At 28.2% G+C, this 22,644-nt stretch overlaps 4 protein-coding genes across 5 annotated transcripts; 3 read left to right on the forward strand and 1 right to left on the reverse strand.

The window, feature by feature from the left end:
* Nucleotides 1-2,444: 2,444 nt before the first annotated feature.
* LOC149886627 (uncharacterized) lies at nt 2,445-5,755 on the reverse strand. The gene is made up of 4 exons (XM_090089640.1): nt 5,540-5,755; nt 4,366-4,427; nt 3,231-3,331; nt 2,445-2,759 (listed from the first exon to the last, which is right to left on the reverse strand). The coding sequence occupies exons 2-4, from the start codon at nt 4,404-4,406 to the stop codon at nt 2,593-2,595; spliced, it is 309 nt and encodes a 102-aa protein (XP_089945766.1). The 5' UTR covers nt 4,407-4,427; nt 5,540-5,755; the 3' UTR covers nt 2,445-2,592.
* Nucleotides 5,616-7,015, forward strand: LOC149886628 (uncharacterized). The gene has a single exon (XM_090089638.1). It carries the CDS (start codon nt 5,956-5,958, stop codon nt 6,958-6,960), a length of 1,005 nt encoding a protein of 334 aa, XP_089945764.1. The 5' UTR covers nt 5,616-5,955; the 3' UTR covers nt 6,961-7,015.
* A 3,595-nt stretch (nt 7,016-10,610) lies between these two features.
* Nucleotides 10,611-12,177, forward strand: LOC145190334 (neuroglobin-like). Its single transcript, XM_090089639.1, has 3 exons — nt 10,611-10,822; nt 11,441-11,669; nt 11,801-12,177. The coding sequence occupies exons 1-3, from the start codon at nt 10,611-10,613 to the stop codon at nt 12,017-12,019; spliced, it is 660 nt and encodes a 219-aa protein (XP_089945765.1). The 3' UTR covers nt 12,020-12,177.
* Nucleotides 12,178-15,707: 3,530 nt separating this feature from the next.
* On the forward strand, nt 15,708-20,020 carry LOC145190275 (neuroglobin-like). Of its 2 annotated transcripts, XR_016453397.1 has the most exons (4): nt 15,708-16,188; nt 17,853-18,081; nt 18,503-18,772; nt 18,933-20,020. XR_016453397.1 is itself a non-coding variant. In XM_080067097.2 (3 exons), the coding sequence occupies exons 1-3, from the start codon at nt 15,977-15,979 to the stop codon at nt 18,674-18,676; spliced, it is 615 nt and encodes a 204-aa protein (XP_079923223.2). In that variant the 5' UTR covers nt 15,708-15,976; the 3' UTR covers nt 18,677-18,868. The 2 variants fall into 2 exon arrangements, 1 of the variants encoding a protein (XP_079923223.2); XM_080067097.2 differs by lacking the exon at nt 18,933-20,020 and having other exon boundaries at nt 18,503-18,868.
* Nucleotides 20,021-22,644: the final 2,624 nt, after the last annotated feature.

Below are 22,644 nucleotides of genomic sequence, written 5' to 3' on the forward strand. Positions count from 1 at the left end.
ACAACAGAAGATCGTGTTTTTAACGTGAAGATCGTGTTTTTAACGTGAAGATCGTGTTTTTAACGTGAAGATCGTGTTTTTAACGAATTAGGTAAAGAGATACAACACTTAGTTTCTACTTATCAATAATTTTCCTCACAAGCACCAAAACGTTGTATTACTCCAATAAGAAAATATGTTTCCCATAAATTTAAAGGATGTTCCCCATGGGTTCAAAGGATGCTTTCTTATATTAAGATTATTAGGACTAAATAAGATAGAGAAGATAACCGGAGTCTGCCTACATCTCGGTTTTTTTTTACTAAAGCATATTTATTTAGAAGTGGATCTCCGATTGTATTCAATTTAAAACGCTTACCTGGTTTTCTATTGCGTTTCATTTTTCCAAACAATTAAGAACCATCTGTGTCCGAAGCATGGTGTTGATTGATTGACCATTCGTTGCGTCATTTGTAAATTGAAAACGCTTTTTTTTTATTTCGTGCACATAGAAGTAGTTTTCACACAATTCGTCCAAAAACAAGGATAAGTAAGGGTCAACAGTATCTTTACTGATATTGTTCAAAATGTAATGGAACAAAGTTTGGTTGTAGTTCGTCTTGTGCTGATGGTGGTGGCGTTGTGTTGTTGAAGCGGTTTCATTTAAAAATGGTTTTACCTTTGATACGTTGCAATAAAATGAAAAGCATGCGCTCCATGAAAACTCTCAATTTTTGAGTTTTCTAAAGTTAAAAAGAAACAAACGTCCTTTTCAAAAAAAAAAAAAAGCTGCCCTTCAGATAAAAAAAGTCTCATCATATACTTTTCTGAATTTAGAAAACATTTATGTTCCTCGCTTTTATATCGTATTTACGATTGCCGAAATTAAAATGTTTTTTGAAGATGGTTTTTTTTATATGAAAAAGTCAAAAATGATGACAGCTGCTATAATAAAATAATTTATAGGAAAAAGCCGATTCTTTTTTTTTAAACGTTCTCAAACTTCCTGAAGTTAATATTTATTTCTTGTTTATTTTTTCAAAGCTCTTTAATTTATTATCATAAAGCAAGTTTTTAACTTTGGATCCATTAAATCTGCTCACATCTGGTCCGTAATCCAAACTAAAGCAAGGTTTAAAAAATAATGACGTTTCTTCACTAAGAAGCAGTCAAAAGATAATCGAAAACAATCAGCAGCGTATAAAATTAAACGTGTTTGCTCAGATAATCTATGAAGATTTGTAATACGCAGGACCGATTAATCACTGATTGTTACCGGTTATAAACAATCAGAGGTTTATCAAATAAACTGGCTACCAACATTAAAACTAAAATGAGACAGAAACTAAACTTTTTTACTATAATCACAGGAAGTATGAACAATCACTGATTGTTTTTATCCAAAAGTCGATGATCATTCTTATCCCAGAATCACCTTTCGTCTTTATATTGGGAAATTTCTGCCAATTTTGGCTTTTTATGTGTCTTTATGTAATGGCTACGCAAAAAGCACAAAATATTTTTTTGAATAATTTAAGATGAGCAAAATGTTAACGTTTGTAATACTTTGTAAAATTCAACTTAATTGTAAATTTTAACTCTGGTAGTGGCACTTTTAGCTCTGCCACAATTGTGGTTTTTTATAAAATCAATCATTATTCTCATTATTATTTACTCTTTTTACTCTATTTAGAAAGACTTGCAACGGTCCCAACAACCCAATAGTATTGTCAATGCGTTGATTAATGATTTAATTACAATGAGGTAGAGTGTATTATGCATATTTGAAAAAAATTCATTTTATTGTTTTAAAAAAGGGTTAAAGGTTAGACAATGTGAATTTTTTTTTTTTTTTTGCATTTCATTTATTTATTTCTTAATTGTACTAATTGGCATGCTGTTGATAAATTTTTTTTTTAAATGTTGATAGCGGAACAAGCATACCGTGCTGTCTTTAAAACCTCACACAGATTCTTAAATTGATCTTTTTTTGTTTCGAGCTTTTTACTTTGTTAACTCCCCAGTAAACATCGAACAGTTGGTAAATAGTTGGCCCGAGTAATAAAACAGTTGGCTAACAGTTGGTACCATTACCGGCCCAACTATATGATTTTTTTTCGCGATTATTTAAATTCGCTTTTGCGCTTAAATTGAAAGTGCAAAAGTTATAAATCATGTTTTGAATATTGCTTAATAACAAAGTATAACTTTGCTTTTTAATATTTAATTTTCTATCTAATAGTGATTGTTTGTATATCAGATTTTACCAGTCAAACAGTACTACTGTCCACACAAAATATTGTATTATATTTATAGATAACTTAGTTGAATACACAGAATGAACACATTTTTTATCATTACAATTTTATTTCCAGATCATTAAAGAAAAATATTTACAAATAAAAAACTAAAAATATTCTATTATTGTATTTAATATTATTAAAGGTTTGAAATTAATATTGGCAGCTTTAATTAAAAACAATATTTTAAAACGCTAGTATTTAAAAACGTGGCGATTTATTAGATAATTATCAATAATAATTAAGAAAAATTAGAATTATAAATAAAATCAAGATAAATAAACTTTTATAAATTTGCAAAAGAAAATAATAACTAAATATTCTTTTCATTGATTAACTGCAACTGATTTTTTATAACCTTGCTTTTCGTCTGTCTATTTATTTGCCCATCTCCTTGATCAATTGCGCCCTGAAACCATCTTGAAACGATCGGGTAAATATCTTTATCCTTGGAATTAAGATACTGAATTCTTACTGTTGCTAAAAGAATAAAATGAAAATAAATTTAAAAACTCAATTTATCTTTTGTTTAAATATAAATTATTTTTGAGTTACTTTTAAGTTCTTATACATATACTTTGCAAATCGAGAATTACATTAACTGGTTGGCAGTTTTAAAAATATGTGCATATGATAACCAAGAGCAATTAGCTTATCGGTTCAAGAAAAACTTCTATATGCTCTTTAAGAATCATATAGTTGAATACTAATAAATCATGGTTTACATTGGCAATTAACATCTCTAGTTAACAATAAAATACGGCATTGATAAGTTCAAGTCACCAAGGGAGAATATAATATCTTACAAATTCACAACTAATGACAACACAGGTAATTGTCATAAGTACTAACATATTATATTCTTTCTTAGTGTTGTAAACACATTTTTGTAAATATAATAATACAGTTGACTTTAAAAGACTAAAAATTTACATAACTAGTAATACTTACATAGTAAGCACTTTAACACAAAATAATAACATCGCAACTTAATCTTGCCCATTCCAGTAGCTATCATCTTACTTGAAGATCCGTTTAGATTACATAAAATGCTAAAATTTTTAGAAAACATGGCACCCAACACCCGTCATATGTATTCTGGACGTTCAACTTTACCGCCAATAGAACGCAGATATTTGACCTAAAAACAAATAATGCTACATATTACAACTTTTTTTATTTAAACTATTTTTTCAAAGGTAAATGAAAATGTAATGCAGTATAATATAACTAAGGTATTAAATTACCTTTGATAAATTACAATTATAAGACTTATAAAAAAACTTATCTTTGATCTTATAAAATAATAATTACTAGCTTAAACGCAACCTGTAGACTGCTACAAACATTATAATATAGAAAATAATTTCAAATTACATAGAGAGCCATCTCAGATTTCATCTGTAGCATAAGGTTAATCCTCTCCAAATCTTCCTTACTTTCCATTGGAAGGCCAGGGGGAACAACTATGTCTTCATTATTCAAAAAACTTTGAACTTCTAAAAACTTCTTTTTTTGCTCCAGTTCTGTTAATCTTAACTCCAAAGCTGCTAACTTCTCTATAAACATACATAAATAATTAAATAATATTTCATTGCATTTGAATCTTATTGGAAAACTGGTTTCAAAAACACAGTCTAGTTATTAAATTGAAGACATACATGGATGAAGGTGTTATGGAACTCAAATATTTGGAGTTAAAGTTTAAAACTTTAACTCCAAATATTTGTTGTTCCATTCATGTTATTTATTCCTGTAGGTGAATTGATTGCTGTAAAAATTGTGTTCTTGCACATTTTTGTGTTGTGTTATTAAGGTCACGGGAAAGAGCATTATTTAAAACCTTTATCTGCATAACAAAGTAGAAATATGTATTTTTGTAACATGAAATATGTATTTTTTTAAAGCCTTCATCCATTTATGACTTTAGTTAAAACACAATTTTTTTTTTTTTACAAAAAATATAAATAGTTTGCTTTTGTCAATATGTCAGCATCATAATTAATGTATGTATGCGTAACACATATACAATGTATAACAAGTAGTAAAACAAAAAAAACAAACAAACAAATAGTTTATCCAAAACCTTACTTTCCTGATCCCCAAAATTTTGAACAGTTTTCTCATAGTTTTTAGAAGTCGATGTCCCTTTTAATAAAATGCTATAATTATATGCATTATATGAATATGTATATATATATATATATATACACACACACACACACACACATACACACACACACACACATGGCATACATTTATGCAATGTATACAAAATACATACATATAAATTATTATACTATAACATATATATTAGAATATAACAACTTTTACACATGCATGTTATATACAGGATGTCTGCCAATATTTTAAGGTGGATTTCCCTGACTTTTCCCTCATATTTTCCTGATCTTCTACCTGTTTTCCTTGATTTAATTTAATGTTACCCAAATTCAACTTCACAAAAATTGACCTAGAGTCGTTTAGAAAAATGCTCTTCAACTGAAAAAATGTAAACAATAATACAACCCACACTAAATGTATCAAGTATTGATACATTTAATATGGGTTGTATTATTGTTTACATTTTTGCAAGTGAAGATTCAAGATTCGCTTGATGCAAGAGAAATTCATAAAACCTGCCAAATAAACTTCTATATTACATGTACTATATACAACTTATTTAAGTTATGTAAGTTTGATGAAGAGCCATTTTCCCTGATTTCTCCCTGATTTATCTAAAATTCAACCTAATTTCCCTGATAATCCTAGATTTTTTGCAGATATCTGATTTCCCTGACTTTTCCCTGATTTCCCCTGATCTGGCAGACACCCTTTATATATATTATATATATATATATATATATATATATATATATATATATATATATATATATATATATATATATATATATATATATATATATATATATATATATATGTATATACACACACACACATACATACATACATACACACACACATACATACATACATACATACATACATACATACATACATACATACATACATACATACATACATACATACATACATACATACATACATACATACATACATACACGCACATATACATTTTAGCTGTATTTTAACTTTTAATAATAGTTAAAATAGAGCTAAAATGTCTAATACAAATACAACAATGGTGTCATCATAAAAATAAATTAAAAACTCAACCAATGTGAAAAACTATATCTGAATGTGTAACTAATGGATAAATGTAAAATATTTGTACTTACCAGCGTAACGGTTATATTAAGAGGTGTAGGAGGGTTTGAGGGTAAAACTGCAGTTAAGCGGCGTAAAATAATTTTAAATTTTCGCTTGATTAAACTCTGCGATGGTGAAAATGAAAAAAATTTATCTGAAAGTAACTTTACGAAACGTGAAAGAAAACCACATTCGAAATATGGAAAAATTCGAAATGTATAAAAAGAAAAGAAAAGAAAAGAAAAGAAAAGCCTCATACAAAAGATAAGTAAAAGTAATAGTCACTGTTAAATTTTCTTATTTTCTCATTTCTATTACTTATATATTATATACGTATTATATTTATATATACAAAAATTAATTTTATTAATTGATTCTGCACTGAATAAATCGTTTATATTAAGTAAATAGTTATTCTTAGTTAACATGGTAAATCTTCGTTTAGATGGCTATGCAACGTGTTGGTCGTGGGAGACCAAGTGCTCCAACAACTATTGTTGCTGAAGATGAAATCCTGGCTGAACCACGTGTGTTGCAAGAAAATTGGTGTTTAATGGAGCTTGGTTACTCTATTAAACACCCATTATCTGCTTTACAGTGGTTAGCAAAGCGCAGATTGATAAAAAATAGTATGTACTGTGATACGTGCCAACGTCAGTTTGGGCTAAACGCATATCAAGATGCCACAGATGGTTACCGGTGGTATTGTAAAGGTTGCAAACAGCGGCGAAGTGTAAGAGAGGGATCCTTCTTCAGTCAAAGTAGGTTGACACTTCAAAAGTTGATTTGTTATATTTATGGCTGGAGTCGCAATATGTCACAGAGCGATATACAACATGAAGCCTGTATGAATGACGCTAGCCATACATTAGGTGATTGGGGAAACTTTTGCCGAGATGTCTGCGAAGTTTACCTGGAAACAAATCCAACAATTATAGGGGGTATTAATGCTGACGGGACACCAATTGTAGTCGAAATTGACGAATCTAAATTCTTTCACCGTAAATATCATCGGGGGCAGTGGCGCCCAAGTCATTGGGTATTTGGTGGAATCGAGAGAGAGTCACGCAAGTGCTTCTTAGTTGAAGTTCCAGATCGGAATGCACAAACTCTCAAAAACCTTATAGAAAGGTTTATTTTGCCAGGAAGTCATATTGTTTCCGATGGCTGGGCTTCTTATGCTGGTTTAGATAACCTCCAAGATGGGATATATTCTCATTCAGTTGTCGTGCATGAACGCAATTTTGTTAATCCCCTTGATAGCGATGTTCATACACAAAACGTCGAAAACCTTTGGATGCGTGTCAAGCGTAAACTTCGACAGCAGTTTGGTACGCGTGAAGACTTGTTTACATCACATCTTCATGAATTTATCTGGCGTCAAACATTTAAAGATTTTCCTATATTTTCGGCATTTCTATCTTGTGTGTCTCGTCAGTATCCTCTGTAATTGATAAATAAAACGGCTATTTTCATAGCCACATATTTTTTAAAAATATATTAGCAAGAACAATAATTGTAGTATCCTATATTCTATAATTCTAATAAAAAAAGGTATTTAAAAAATAACTACTTTGAAATTTATCTACTTTGGTTTTTATAATTATTTAAGAACTTTTAGCCTCTGCGAGCGAGAGCGCTAAAAGCAAAAATATTAAATTATTTTACGCCGCTTAACTGCAGTTAAGCGGCGTTATATATATATATATATATATATATATATATATATATATATATATATATATATATATATATATATATATATGTATATACACACACACACATACATACATACATACACACACACACATACATACATACATACATACATACATACATACATACATACATACATACATACATACATACATACATACATACATACATACATACATACATACATACATACATACATACACGCACATATACATTTTAGCTGTATTTTAACTTTTAATAATAGTTAAAATAGAGCTAAAATGTCTAATACAAATACAACAATGGTGTCATCATAAAAATAAATTAAAAACTCAACCAATGTGAAAAACTATATCTGAATGTGTAACTAATGGATAAATGTAAAATATTTGTACTTACCAGCGTAACGGTTATATTAAGAGGTGTAGGAGGGTTTGAGTTCAAAAGTTTAATTGAAGGGTAAAAAAAGCGTTTGAAAGAAAAGAAATGATAAAAAGCTTCAAACTAAACTAACTCTATTAAATAGTTTTAATTATTGAATGAATCAATTTGAGTAATTTTAATAATTAGTCGCATGGACTAAGTGAATATATATTCACTTAGACCATGCGACTAATTATTAAAATACATTTACAAAACTTACGGAAAACTTTTACGATTCAAAAACACGCGGTACACAGTCGGTTAATGGTTGGCAAGAAATGCCAACAGTTAGCCAACTATAGCCAATACTGGCCCGTCAGTTGGACCAACTAAAGCGTGTTTACTGGGTCATCTCAACTTTTCATAAATTTTTTATCGGATTTAAATCTGGGGATTGCGCTGGCCAATCCAATTCTTTCAATCCAAGTCTTATACCTATATAACTAAATTGTTTTTAATGGTGTTGGTGGAGGTAAACAGACTCGTTTTAGCTTTACGAATATTCACGATTATTTCACAATTTATCTTCCCGATCTCTATTTTCAATACTTTTTTTTTTGTAGCTTTAGAACATTCTGAACCATTCCAACAGAGCGCCCTATCTGTCTTGAAATCTCTCAATATGACTTTCAACTGCATTTGAATTGCTGAATTACAAAGAGTTCAGCTGAGGTGAAATAAGTTAAGAACCGTCGAATGAAATTTTTATTTACATATTTTTAACATTACCTCATTTTTTACTTTAAAAAGCGCGATGCATTATCATTTTCATCACTGCATATGCACTAGTTGCAACTTTGTTCGTAATTAGTACATATAATAATGACGTTTTTAACCGATAAAAAATTATATATTTTATTTTAGATGGCTTTAAAAAAAAAAAACAACAGACTTGGTCAGCAATATTTGCTTAAAAATTTTTGCTGTCTCCAAAATGTTCAGTTTTTTATAATTAGCGACGCCACAATTGTAGTAAAAAAGTAAATAAATTCTTCAAACATTGTTAATATAATTAACAAAGTAAATATAATTAACATAGTTAATATAATTAACATAGTCAATATAATTAACTTAGTCAATATAATTAACATAGTTAATATAACTAACATAGTTAATATAACTAACTTAGTATAACTAACATAGTTAATATAATTAACTTAGTTAATATAACTAACTTAGTATAATTAACATAGTTAATATAACTAACATAGTTAATATACTTTACATAGTTAATGTAATTAACAAAGATCATTGGAGTTAAATCCAGAACTCTAAACAAAGTATCTCGACAGAGTAGATATTAGAATGATAAGAAGTCACCATAAAGATTGAAAAAGAAAAAGTTTTTGTTGCTTTATCCTTCGAAAGCCTAAAGTTATTAACTAGAGTTTGTCGCAAATATAATTTATAATTTTGTTTACTTTCAAAAAAAAAAAAATCATAAATACACAGAAATTATTTTTTTATATTTAGTTAAAGATAGAACAACTGACACGATATTTTTACTTTTCAGTTATCTTAAGTGTGACTTTTAAGTTCGTTGCTCTTTTGAAGCGTGCAGAATGTCATTGCTAAATATTTAAATACACAAAGTTTTTATAATAAAAGTTCGTACTTTTATAATAACTTTCCAATCTCATAAAATAACAAATAGCATGGTTACATCATAAGAGTTATAAAAAGAATGTTCTTTTTTTCGAACAGTCTACAAAACAATGTATAATAAAACAATCTTTAGTAAATAATAAATGACAAACACAATGAATAAAAGCTTGCCCTTTTGTTTTTTGTTTTTTTTAGTCTATAGCTGAACGTCGCGTCAACATTTCTTAAAAGGTAAATATTTGTTGGACCTAACTTCGTTTTTAATGCAAAATTAAAAAAAAGTTTATCATTAAATAAATTGATTGCATTTTAACAAATAACATTTAAAAAACTTTGAGTTGTCCTTATAAAAAACTTAATTTGATCTTAATTAGACTAAAAAAAACATAGCTTTGGAACCCTCTTTTTTGACGTTGAACACCCTTAAAAAAAAAAGAGAAAAAAAGAAACCCAAAATCGTACGTATATCAGCTGGCTAACAATAAAAGTAAATGTCTACAAGGTTTCAAAGAAGCCATTCTTACCATATGAGCACCGTCGATCATCTCATTATAGTTTAAAATTTTCTTTAAGGCTTTTTAAATAAATAAAACATTAGACTCATGTCATATATATTTCGGATAAGGATAAATGAATTAGTCCCTAAAAAAACGATTATATTTTATTAATACTTTTTTTTTATAATAATTTTGCAAACTATTTTGCTTTTTAAAATGGATTTGTTTTGATTATTTGTCACTAAATTAAAAAAAAAGTTTATTTTGAGCTCTAATGTTTATGAAAACTTAGGCTTAGGATTGCAAAAGATGAAATTCTCGATTGCATGAGAATAATGAATGCAAGAAAGTAATATTTCTTTTTCAACAGAGTAACATTTGTGAGAAAATTACTTAACTGAAACAAAAGAATTACCTGACGTATGCAAGAGAGAGAGTCTTTGTGTTTGCAAAAGAAATAACTTCACATAAGGACTTTTAAGGTGAGCATTACATACTTTTTATTTGCTTGGTCGATAGAGTACAAAATACCAACCGTCAGACACTTGGAACCGTCATTGGTATATATGTATGTCCCCAGATAATTCTCTCTTCCAAAGTAATGCAGTATTTTTTTAAAAAAGGTTTTGATTGGAAATTGCAGATTATTGTAACAAAAAAATTAAAAAAAACCTATTTTTCAGTTTTAATTGTGACGTTTATCTGAAAATCGCGGGTCGTGTTTTTTTTGATAATCCAAAGGACCATTATAAGATCATGAAGTATATATATATATATACTTCTTTTATATATATATATATATATACTTCTTTTATATATATATAAAAATTTCTTAGAGCTATTCATATTTATTTGTACTTTCAGGATCTATTGGTGAAAAATGGGGAATTACTTTTGCACTGATGCAAAAGAGATAATGAGACATCACAACAAAGACTGCTTAGCAAGAAATATACTGACACCAATACAAATTGATAACGATATAAAAGGTTTCAAACTTCCACTATCAGAGAGAGAGATTGAAGCTTTGAAAGTCTCTTGGGAAAGTGTGAGGATAAAATGGGTTGATATTTGTACAATAGCATTTCGCAGGTAGCATAATGTTTTTTTAACTAAAACTCAGTTTCAGCCAGTTTCAGACGATTTAAGCCAGTTTCAATCAGTTTTAACCAATATCAATCAGTTTAAAGTAAAGACAAATAATAAAAATCTATAGTCATGAATATGAAATACTTTAGAATCTAAATTAGTAACACATAAAATGATAACGCATAAATTAGTAATTGGTAAAATAGTAATACATAAATTAGTAAGGCATAAACTAACAAAGATGTTGAGCTTGTTTTTCTACGACTTTTGGTAAGGCAATCAGATCTTCTTTCTGATGTATTAAGTTAATACATCTAACGGTACAAGTTAATACTATTAACGGTATAAATTAAAGAAGACTGGTGATTGAATTTTTTAGTTAGTGCCATTACAATGATGATTTTTTTTTTACGTGTGACAATTACATATCATGAATTCCATCGTGACGGAATCACCGATTTGAGCTTATTTTCCACATTTATGTTATAAAAATAAAAAAACTGTAATGTGCATATTGTTATTCTATATTTTTATAACATAAATGTGGAAAATAAGCTCAAATCGGTGATTCCGTCACGATGGAATTCATACATGAATTTATATAAACGCTTTTTCTTTAAGATGGTTTACAACGTACCCTGAAATAAGACCAATTTTTAAAAGTTTTTCACGCTACGCCACATTGGAGGAAGCGCTTGTCTCTAAAGAACTTCTTCTTCATGCAAAGAAACTTCAGGCAGCTGTGGAAGCAGTCATTCGTAAAGTTGACAAAAGAAAAGAGTTGGTGGAGTTACTAGTTGCAGTTGGAAGATCACACTTTGGAATTGGTGCTGAACAAACTCATGCCACAGTAAGTTTTTATGATTCAATGTCAGGCTCTTTATAAATTTATCTCAATGGAAAATAATTTTTTTGCTTTTACATATGGATAAATAGTTTTATTACTTAACATGAAAATTAACTAATTTGATATTTGTTCAGGCTCTTGCAGCATGCCTACAATTAGCGCTCTGCGAGACATTTCAAGACTTGGATCTTTTAACAGAGAGCGCATGGGATAGTCTTTTCCGTTTCATAATGGACATCTTGAAGTTTGGTATCAGGATAGAAGAGCATGAGGCAAATTCTAAAAGATTGCAAGAAAACAAAGAAACATCTAAAAGGCTAGAAGAAAACACGGAGTCTAGCTCCAAAACATAAAGAATCTAAAGCGTTATTTGTCAGTTTCTTTTTTTTTTTTAAGTATTCAGCGCTATTTGTTGAAATATTCATTTTCATGTGATTGCTATTAACGTCGTTAATTTTATTGCTTTTGCACTATTACTGTGCTTTTTCTAAAATGTCTTTTCCTCGTTAGTATAACCTTTACAAGATGCATCTCTGAGTCTTCATAAGATACATCGTTCTCTTAATAAAACAATAAAAATTTTTATAATGTTGAAATTTTTTTCGAAACTTTTTTTTAAGTTTTAAAATGTTTAAATACTTATTTTATTTATTTGAAGTTATTATTTTTTTGTATAAATATTAATATAAATATTTACACAATCGCCTAGGATTTAGTAATAATTAAGTAAATATTTACAAGCAAATAAATTTTTTACAATAAAAGGTTTTTGTCAAAAAAATAAATTGTAAATAAATTTTATTTAAGAAATATAACTGCCAGAAATAGTACATAGAGATTTCTAATTAATAATACAACTGAGAAAAACTGTTTTTCAAAAGATCGAGGCTAATAAAGGCTGGCCTTTAAATTACAAAAGTTGTTAGGGTGAGAATCATTCCTGAATAATCGCTGAAATACGATTTGTGAGAAAATTGTTTATATAGTGTGGTCTAAAACGGCCCTTAATTTGCTTCATAATCCTAGCACAAAACGTATGAGATGGGTACTAATTAGAGTAAAATCGATTTAAAATCACTTACTCGCACTCTAGGTGAAGAATGAATAATCCAAATTTAAACACATCAAGGTTTTTTTGTTCGGCTTCTGTTAAATTTTAAGGCATCATAATTTTTTAGATAAGTTCATTACCTATCAATCAAAACATGAACCGTCATGACAAAAATAAACTATTTCGTAGAACTCTCATAATTCGGAGTTAATTATACAATCCTAACCCTGAATTCTCTTTCTACTTTTCTTGACAATTGTTCTGCATGGCGTTCCACTGCTTGATGATGGAGGCATTAAAGGCAGTAATACTGGTGTGAAGAGATCCACAAGCCTGAGGCTCAATACATGTTCAGATTTTATAATCAAGTGGAATTAAATATAGTGAACTGAGAGGCAAAACAATTTCTTTCCCAGATATCTTGTTGATTTTCCCTGAGCCACTTCTGTTTTTTTTTGATTGTATGAATAGAGAAAGTTAATTATTTAATGACATCAAAAATAGTAGACTTAATTATTAAATTACATCAAGAATAGTAGACTTATAGATGGTAAATGGGGGTAAATCTAACCCGTTAGAAATATGCCTGCAACTACAGCATTGAATTTTTGAGAAGAATACTTTTCTTATCTATAGCAATGATTCAGTGTGAATTACTAAAAATTGTTGATTTTATTTATTTGATAAATAAAAAAGTAAATAATTTCAACTGATCGCCCAGTCAGCCGCATTTTTAACAATCTATAAATCTTTTATGAATACTTTGTTTATGGAAATTGAAAGAAGAAATAGCATAATCAAAATGAAATTCTCGTTTTTTGCGTTTTTTTTTTTAGATATTGCTGTTGGTAAAATCAACTTCATTGTTGATCATTTGAAAAAACTTTAGTTCAAGAGTTACGTAACAATATTTACAATCGCACAATTTTATCGCACAAATTTATTTGCAAATACGTAACAATATTTACAATCGCACAATTTTATCGCACAAATTATTTAACTATATTTGCAAAAATTGTTTTCAAACAAATACTTTGTTGATTATGATATAAATGCCGGATATATTGCTCCAGGATTGCTTTTAGGGAATCTGATTTGACGTTCTTGTTAGAATCATCGAAAAAAGGTTGACGGTATTCAACGTCAGTTCAATTCAACTATAATATTGTTGAAAATATTTTTCTCGATATCAATAAACACTTCAAGATCAACTTAATTAGACGCATCATCTCAAGTAAAACCTTGAGATGATGAGTCTAATTAAATGACAAGTTTTTTTAAATAAAACTTAAAAAATTATATATTATTTCATTATTTAAGCATGAAGATGACCAATGATGATTTATCCTTAAATGAATTCATATATTAGGGTGAGACCAAATCAAATTTGATAAATATAAACATTTAGTATTTCTTATGTTTATTGCATTACTTATATATTGTTTGTTAAAAATAAACAAAAATGATGTTGCCCGAAAACTAGATTTTTCTGAAATTATTGCTTCGTTTGCAAAACAAAAGACAAGAAAAGCTTTTTTAAAAGTTTAAATTAAAAAATTTACTATTATTTGTTTTAAATATTTCAATATAAAATTGATACATTTTGATCTAGTTTTTAAAACAGATTGAAAATTTAAAATTTAGGGGGTTTCCATTATCTAAAAAGTTCGGGCGTCTTCTGCACTCTAAAGGCCTTGTCTGTCAATAAAACGTTGTTTCAAAAATCCGATTAATAAATTTTTTATATAGCTATGTATTATCCGATATAAACTGTAACCCGATGTTTTAATATGTAATCCGATGTAATCAGAATATCATCAAATCACCGCACAAAGAATGTCAAAAAGTGGAAAAATAAGCAGTATATTAAGGAAAATGTCCTGATATAAAAAATTGATAAAAATCTTCTATTTTTAAATATCATTCAAAAGTTTTGATTTAAACGCTGTCATTATTCAAAACATTGTAACATTAATAATTTAAAGTCAACAGTATTTTATTGCTTGAGTTTGATAAACATCTAATTACGACCGATAATTCACAATCACTAATAAAAAAAATCGATTAAATTTTTTTTTTTCGAAAATTTTCCTGTACCATAGCGCAGGAAATTCGTTAGATTTTTTTCCTGTGTTTAAATTTGCCTTGTGTTTAAAAAGAGATAAAAAAGTCCAAAAATCTATTTTTAATCAAATCTACAATTTAATTGATTGTTTTAATTAATTTATGGGCGGTGTTTTCGTAATAATATTGCATAAACTACCACTTCGCCACCATTTTATTTACGAAGACATAAATTTTAAGTCTATATATAAGCATTCTTGAGCCTCATTAAATTCATTTATTTTATTTGAATGTTTCATACTGGTAAAGCTCTTCTGAATTCGTTCATTTGTTACCTTTATGGAAAAGTTATAATTGTCCTTACTTTTTGCATTTTGTTTATTCGTATAAAAACTCTTAGAATCAGATTCTAGTCAGGGAAATCTGGTTCTGGTCAGGGAAATTATATCAAATTGTTAACATCTGCGACAATTTTAGCTGAACTGTTAAGATGGCGAAGTTATTTTCAGCCTTTAGTTTATCATATAAATATTAAAAGAGACAGAACTTTAATTTTTGTTCATTTTATGTTAACTTGCACACTCAGATATTTTCTAACTAACATATCACTTGGTTTGCTTAGCATTTTATATGAAAAAAATTGCAAACAATATAACCGTATTTTAACATGACGACTGTGAAGTTCACAGGGCACAGTTAAAATTGTTTATATATAAAAATATTGTGAAACTCTTTGAATTTTCAAATCTTTTTGAATTTGATGTGAGTTATAGTTTTAAAGGAAAACTTCGATAAATCAATAAAATCAACAATAAATTATGCTTTCTTTATATTTTATTTAAAAGAAACATGTCAGGAGAACATCTTATCCCTTATCACTTAATGTCGTGTTTTTGCTAATCAGTATTCTTTATTTAAAAACAGACTTTTTTTTTTTTTCTAAATTAATACAAACATAAATATACAAAAAAAAAAAAAAAAAAATATTTTTATGCTATATTCTTTTTTTCTTGAAAAACTCTTTATTTCGTTTTAGCGGTAGCTGAGCATGTTAATTTTACTTATCAGAGTAAAATCAGCGTGAAATCTTTCAAAAGCTTTCATAAAGTTGAACTTTTTTAGTTCTTCCTTAAGAACGCACGTTTTCTTAAGAACGCACGTTTTCGCCAGCACATATATATTAGATTGTTAAAATATGGGTTGCTCTATATCCACCAGCATCAACAAAGATATAATCGAGAAAAATATCGATTGCTCAGCAGAAAATGTTCTTATACCTATACAAGTCAAAAACGAAATAAGATATTTTAAATTTCCACTGTCGAAAAGAGAAATCGAAGCATTGAAAAAATCGTGGGATTCTGTGCAAACCAAATGGGTAGAGTTGTCTGCGGTTGCATTTAGAAGGTGAGGTCTATAAGTTTCTCAATAGATCTGTTTAATTGATTTTACCTTGTTATTTTAACGTAAAATACTTTGACGTTACATTAAATAAAATGGTTAAACAGACGTAAATTTCAACTGGCATAAATTTTAACAATTTATGATAGTATAAACTGGCGTATGTTAACAGGCCTTAATAGTAATCTAAGATGATTTTTAATAGTAATCTAAGAAGATTTTTATAAAGTCTATGATCATTTTATATGATCCTTGTGAAAATAGTAGATTAACAAACTGTAAATCGAAATGGTAAAGCTTTGTGCTCATTGGAGCAAAAAAAAAATAAATAAATAAATAACTTTTAACAAATAGAATAAAAAGTTTTTAGAAAAAATATCAAAATGTGTTGTTTTTTTTTATAGAAAAAAACTTATTTGGTATTTTGTCTGAAAAATTTTAAAACCTCGGCTTAATAATTGCTTAAAACTTAGTTCAAAAAAACTTCAGGCTCAGAACTAAAAATTCAAATTCATTTTTGAATTTTAAAACTGTGAATTTTTGTGTGAAAAATAAAATACTTAAAAATATTTTGATCAATAAAATTTCACCAGGTTCTAGATTAGTCTTAATACTTAACAATAGCGTCAATTTGAAAACCAAAAAAGACTCTTGTTCCTTCCTAATTTTAAGTTGTGAAATTTCATTCAATGAAAAATAAAAATGATAGAAATTTAAAATTTGAAACGAATTTTTATTACTGCTTTAGTCAATTATTTTTTATTGCTATTGTTAACTTTTGACACCATTTTTTAACACAGGTTTTACAAAGTTCAATAAAGATATCTTTTATAAATATTGTATAGGAAAGATACTAACAAAAAAAAAAAAAAGAAGAAAAAGAAAAATCTTATCATATATTTTCAGATATGAGAAGTTTTCATAGAAGGAGTTTTTTTTTTTTATTCAAAACTTTAATGAACTCGATAAAAGCATAAAACAAGAACGATGTTTAAGAAGCAGGAAGTATTGCCCCTTACATTCTTGCTATATCTCCATCTAAGCAAAAAATTAAAAAATCATTTTATAGATCTAGAATTGATCAAATATTTATATATATACATATATTGTTTTTTAAATGTCTTACTCCTAACTACATTGGATGTAACATTTCGACTCGATTTTTAAACAAGTTACAAAAGCGAAAGTCGTTGAGCAAAAGACATGCACGTTAGCTGCCGAAAAACTGCAATTGAATAAAATGATAGAGAAAAAAAAATAGTATGACTTAGAAATCCGTTCATGCTGGCGGCGTTGAGGCTAATGACGCAGTTTCTGCTGTTGTTTTTGGTTCCATTATTTTGATTTTTTATGATCTTTTTTTGTTTGCAGTTACCTTATAGGTTTTTTTGTTGCATAATTAACGAGTTTCACTAGATTATTGTTTTGCTCGAACTTTTATCGATTTTATCTGAAAGACCTAAGAAATACTTTAACTTTTTAAACTTAGGTGACAGCAAGTATATCTACCAAATTACCTTCCATTATAAAATTATGAAATTAAACTAAAAACTTAACAAGCTGCTTATACGAGTTTGAGGAAGACCCAATTTTGAAAATCTTTTTTACGTTACAAAACATTATTTGAAAATTCTCGCCTAATTTCACAATATTCTTTTTTATGATTTTAGATGGTTTACAACTCACCCTGCAGTTAGAAAACTATTTAAAAATTTATCGGCTATTTCTTCATTTGACGAACTTTTCGTGTCAAAAGAGCTTATTCTTCACGTCAAAAAGATAGAAGCGGCAGTTGAGGCTGTAGTCAGCAAAGTTGACAAAATAGAGGAATTGATACTGCTTCTAATTGGACTTGGAAGATCTCACCATGCACTTGGGGTGACTCAAATGCATGCAAATGTAATTTTTTTTATTTTTGAGTTTAAATAGCATGGGTCGTTATTCATATAAACTCTAAGGTTAATTTAACGAAAAAATTTATCCTTAAAACTTATCTGAATAACTACGCTTGATATCAAAGTGGGGAAATTGAGTGGGCGTATATCATATGAACATCTTTATTTGTCAAAGTTTTCTTTCTGTGTTTTTTAATGAAGTTTTTGCGCTTTTTATTGTAAATATCGAGATATTTGTAATTTTTTTCTAAACACCAACCCTTGCACCAATATTCACAATTTTGTCAAAATAATTTTCATCTTATTTTTATCTTTCGAAAATGATTCCTTTATCCAAATTAAAAATATTTTGTAGCTAGTTCATCAGTCTGTTAATAGTCAAGTTAAGAAAGTTTTTTGAAAATGTATTTTTTATATATAAACAGGCTCTGCAAGCAAGCTTTCAATTCGGTATTTGTGAAGTATTCCGCGATATTGACCTGATTACGGAGAGTGCTTGGGACAGTCTTTTGCGTTTTATAATAGATATCTTCAAATATGGTATAAGATTAGAAGAAAGTGCTTCAAAGTCCAAAACGATTACTTGCGATTCCTGTTGAAGAAAATTATAATGCCTCTTTCACGCATCTTTCAAGACATATATATACCTGGTTCAGCCAGGATTTATATATATATACACACATGTTCTTATATATGTGTGTGTTTTTGTGTTAAATTTAATGATGAGGATTTTTTTATGCTATTTGTAGAAAAAAATATTTTAAAAGAGAGAAACAAAGTTTTGAAAATAACATCTTTTGTTCCACGCTTCTTTTTTTTATTAAATTCCTATTTAATATTTCCTTCTTTTTTTAGACAAAAAATGGAGATCTTGTTATCAAGGTTTATTAAGGTATGAAGCGTAGCTGATTTTTCTTATTTGACGGTCAATCTCTTCTTCAGAATAGCTTCTTATGGCATGATATTTTTGGTCGATCAGAATATTTTTTTAGACTTAAAATATTTTTCAAACCTAAATCTGATATAAGCTTGTTTAGACGTTTTTAACCTGTGAAAATTATTTTTTATGCACCTTTGGCCAAATTAGGCGGTCTATTTTATTAACAGCCTCATCCATATGGTTTATAAAAAATTTATAAAAATGACTAATGTATAAAACGTATAATAATATCGTCAAAAGCCAAAACCTGTTAGAAAGCTTACAAGTAACTCAGATTTGGTTATTGTTCGTTAACTGCTACACTTGAGATATTGTATTTAGTCTTCCAGCCAGATGCTTTGCAAACTGTTCACCCTCTTCCAGGGAAGACCCTGTAAACACCGTCTCAGAGTTTGCCTACACTTTGCAGAGTGAACAAAAAACATCGGTTAAATATTTGGTACACTGGCATAAGCCAGATACTACACCTGATCTTACCATTAGGCCGAGAAGCGAGCTACTACATATCAAATATAAGAAACGATTAAAATAGGTTCTTATTCATAACGTTGATATAAAAAAGGTGTTCTGTTATTAACGACAATTGCTTCGACATTCTTTTGAGCGAAGAAAGTTTTTTTTACATTCACATAAGAAAAAATAAATACGAACAAAAACAACATTTTTGTTTTATTAATAATTGGTAGCAAAATAGGAGTTAGAGAAACATCATGAAATGAAATTATTCTCTAATCGAGTATATTTAACCGTGGGTTGAATTATTGATTGGTTATTGAATAAAGAGAATTCAAATCATGTTGCATATAAACAAAGGATTGCAAAAAAAGCACAGTGTAAAGTTCAAAATTATTGAATAAAAATAAAATGAACTTGAAAAAGAAAAAACACATGGCATAACTACACTTTTAAATGTTTTCAATAAACCAATACGTTCATTTCACCGGATTGAGATTCCACAGATAAAAAGATGACCACCATGTTGCCCACAAAAAAAAAAAAAAAACCTGAAGATTTGACCCAGAGGTCTTCATATTTTAAAAGTCATTCAAACTTTGAAATATCGGAATGTTAGTAATGGCTCTTTATATTTAACAACAATGCAGAGCGATAGATTTTACACATTTAGCACTTACTTTGTGAGGGCTTTATCAGATTAAATCTCCTTAAAAAAATCCAAAAATCTTTTTTCAACACCTGAAAGAGATCTAGGAATGAGAGAAATAGCCGAATCAAACTCTTGGTTCGAACATTGATCTTTAGCAATAATACAATTATTTGCATTTAAAACAAGTTTTATGTGTTACCAAGTTACTAATAGAGTTATAAAATGCTCAGAGCAAATCAAAATTCGATAAATTTACAGCAGAGTATAAAAGTATGGGAACTATACGACAAAACCACGCCGTTTTTTATTCCGAAGACAACCTAACAATTAATCTTTTATAATTCTATTTGATTTTTATGAAGAACAGAAATAGCAGATCTTATTAAGTGATCTAAATTGGAATCAAAAAAGTGGTTACATATTATTACATCATATATCTTCTTTTATCACCTAAGAATATGAAGGGACCGTATTTTATGTATTTGAGATATTTTACAAAGAAAATATACATTTCAAAGTAATACACAGTCTGTTGTAAAATTTGATTTTTACATTAAAATCAAATTATGCTTCAGCTTTAGAAAATATCATGGGTGCTCCAATAGTTTGTTGCATTTATCTATGATACTCTCCAAAGTTATAGCAGCCATTTAAACGCAGTTCTTTAGCGTTCTTGTATTTATTTAGTACTTTATAAATACTCTGGACGATTGGTTCATCTTTCTAAGTAACCTTGCCACTAATACTAACCTTGGCTTATGTATATTTCAATGAAGTAGTTAACATAATCATACTAAATCTAAATCATAGTAAAAGTTTGAAATGTCATAAAGACTGACATGGAAAATTTCAGTTAACCATAAAATGCATCTCTTTTGTAACTTAGCAACTAAGTGCTATTACATTATGGTTTAAACTCTTTGACATAAAGAGTTAGGATATTAACGAGTTCAATCCGTTCTATAGAAAAAAAAAGTTTAGATGGAACACTTTTAGATAGACACTAAATTAGACACTATAATAGACGTTAATTTTCATCACAAAGCATATAAAAGTAAAATGTTTGGTATTTTATTTTGATTTAAACTTGCTAAAGTCCCCGAAATCCAAGCCAGGATTTTGGATGCTTTAACTTACCATCCCTCTTCTTTTTTTGAGCAGCTGCTGATTGTATGATTCTGCTTACTCAGTTTTGCCATTATATAAACAAATGATTGTATTGAGATTGATTGTTTATTTCAAGTTTCAAATCGTAAAAGTTTAAAAAAGAAATATGAGTGATATATTTGTTGTCTTTTTTTTTGAAACATTCAACTTTTGAATATATTAATGCATGGCCTACTTAAATATATGGCCTTCTATTCTGCTTCAACCGAAAAAAAATTGACCAGTTTAAAAAACGTTTATTCTTTTGGATGCACAAGCTTTCTTAACATATTTTTATTGTTGCGTTATAAATTTTAAATAAGTTAATCTGGCACAGGATAAAAACTTGAGCGTTTTCTAAATCCTTATCTCTACTAAACTTCATATACTTGGTTGTAGCTTCTATAAATAGGTAGTAATTATTGTTAATAAATGGTTTAAACTATGGTTGTATCTCTAATTATAACTGTTGTGAAGTAGCTCCAGTTTTTTGTTTTTCAAAATAAAATCATCTGAGAAAGTTATGGATTAGATTTGTAAATAGAAATTTCTGGGCTGTCAAAAAATCATCTGCGATCTGTTTAAAACACTATGAGAAAAAATTAATACATATAGGAGCACCAGGGAAACGATTTTTTTGGTGTATAACCTGAAGCCTGTTTTTACAATATACCCAGCTATCATAGCAACTGCTTCTCTTCCAGTTTTATCTGGACCAAGAAAATCCTTAACTAAAAGAAATTTCAAGCAAATGAATATCAGAAATTTTTATCAAATCATATTATTGAAGATCGGTAAATTTACAGTTAAGCGGCCTAAAATAATTTAAAATTCTTGCTTTTTGCGCTCTCGTTCGCGGAGACTGAAAACGTCATAGACTATTTATTAAAAGCAAATTAGATAAGTTCCAAAGTAGTTTTTTTAACTTTTTTTTTTTTTCTTATTTCGGAACTGTGTAATTTTTATATAACTTTTTTATATATAAATATATGATATAGTATATATTTTATATAACCTTTATATAAAATAGTTATATTTTATATAACCTTAGTTTTACCTGATAATTTTGTATGCTATATATAAATATATGATATAGTAATTTAAAATCAAGCGCGCTGCACTATTTTTATTTTATCAACTTCAAAAGTTTATTTCGTTTTTAAAATCACTCATGCGTGCATACTATAAATCTATTTAAACGCATTTCTTTACTCTCCACCGTATTTTTTAAAAGCAAAGATTTAAAATTATTTTAGGCCGCTTAACTGTAGGTTTACCTGAATATCTTAATTCCCTTTAAGTTGTTGATTCGCCAGCAGAATGTTTATTTTCCAAATTTGATGATTGTATCGTGTTCCATAAAATTATTCAAAATG

This window comes from Hydra viridissima, unplaced genomic scaffold, assembly GCF_058129835.1.
Source record: "Hydra viridissima isolate aposymbiotic clone 2 unplaced genomic scaffold, HvirCarnegie_v1 scaffold_6, whole genome shotgun sequence".
In the NCBI taxonomy this organism is placed as follows: Eukaryota; Metazoa; Cnidaria; class Hydrozoa; order Anthoathecata; family Hydridae; genus Hydra; species Hydra viridissima.

Coding starts and splice junctions, on each gene's coding strand:
- LOC149886627 (XM_090089640.1), bottom strand. CDS start 4,406: ATGAGAAAACTGTTCAAAATTTTGGGGATCAGGAAAGTAAG. Junction 3,332..4,365: donor TTGGGGATCAGGAAAGTAAG/GTTTTGGATAAA, acceptor TAAAAATTTTAG/CATTTTATGTAATCTAAACG. Junction 2,760..3,230: donor TGTGTTAAAGTGCTTACTAT/GTAAGTATTACT, acceptor TTATTCTTTTAG/CAACAGTAAGAATTCAGTAT.
- LOC149886628 (XM_090089638.1), top strand. CDS start 5,956: ATGGCTATGCAACGTGTTGGTCGTGGGAGACCAAGTGCTCCAACAACT.
- LOC145190334 (XM_090089639.1), top strand. CDS start 10,611: ATGGGGAATTACTTTTGCACTGATGCAAAAGAGATAATGAGACATCAC. Junction 10,823..11,440: donor TGTACAATAGCATTTCGCAG/GTAGCATAATGT, acceptor TTTTTCTTTAAG/ATGGTTTACAACGTACCCTG. Junction 11,670..11,800: donor CTGAACAAACTCATGCCACA/GTAAGTTTTTAT, acceptor ATATTTGTTCAG/GCTCTTGCAGCATGCCTACA.
- LOC145190275 (XM_080067097.2), top strand. CDS start 15,977: ATGGGTTGCTCTATATCCACCAGCATCAACAAAGATATAATCGAGAAA. Junction 16,189..17,852: donor TCTGCGGTTGCATTTAGAAG/GTGAGGTCTATA, acceptor TTATGATTTTAG/ATGGTTTACAACTCACCCTG. Junction 18,082..18,502: donor TGACTCAAATGCATGCAAAT/GTAATTTTTTTT, acceptor ATATATAAACAG/GCTCTGCAAGCAAGCTTTCA.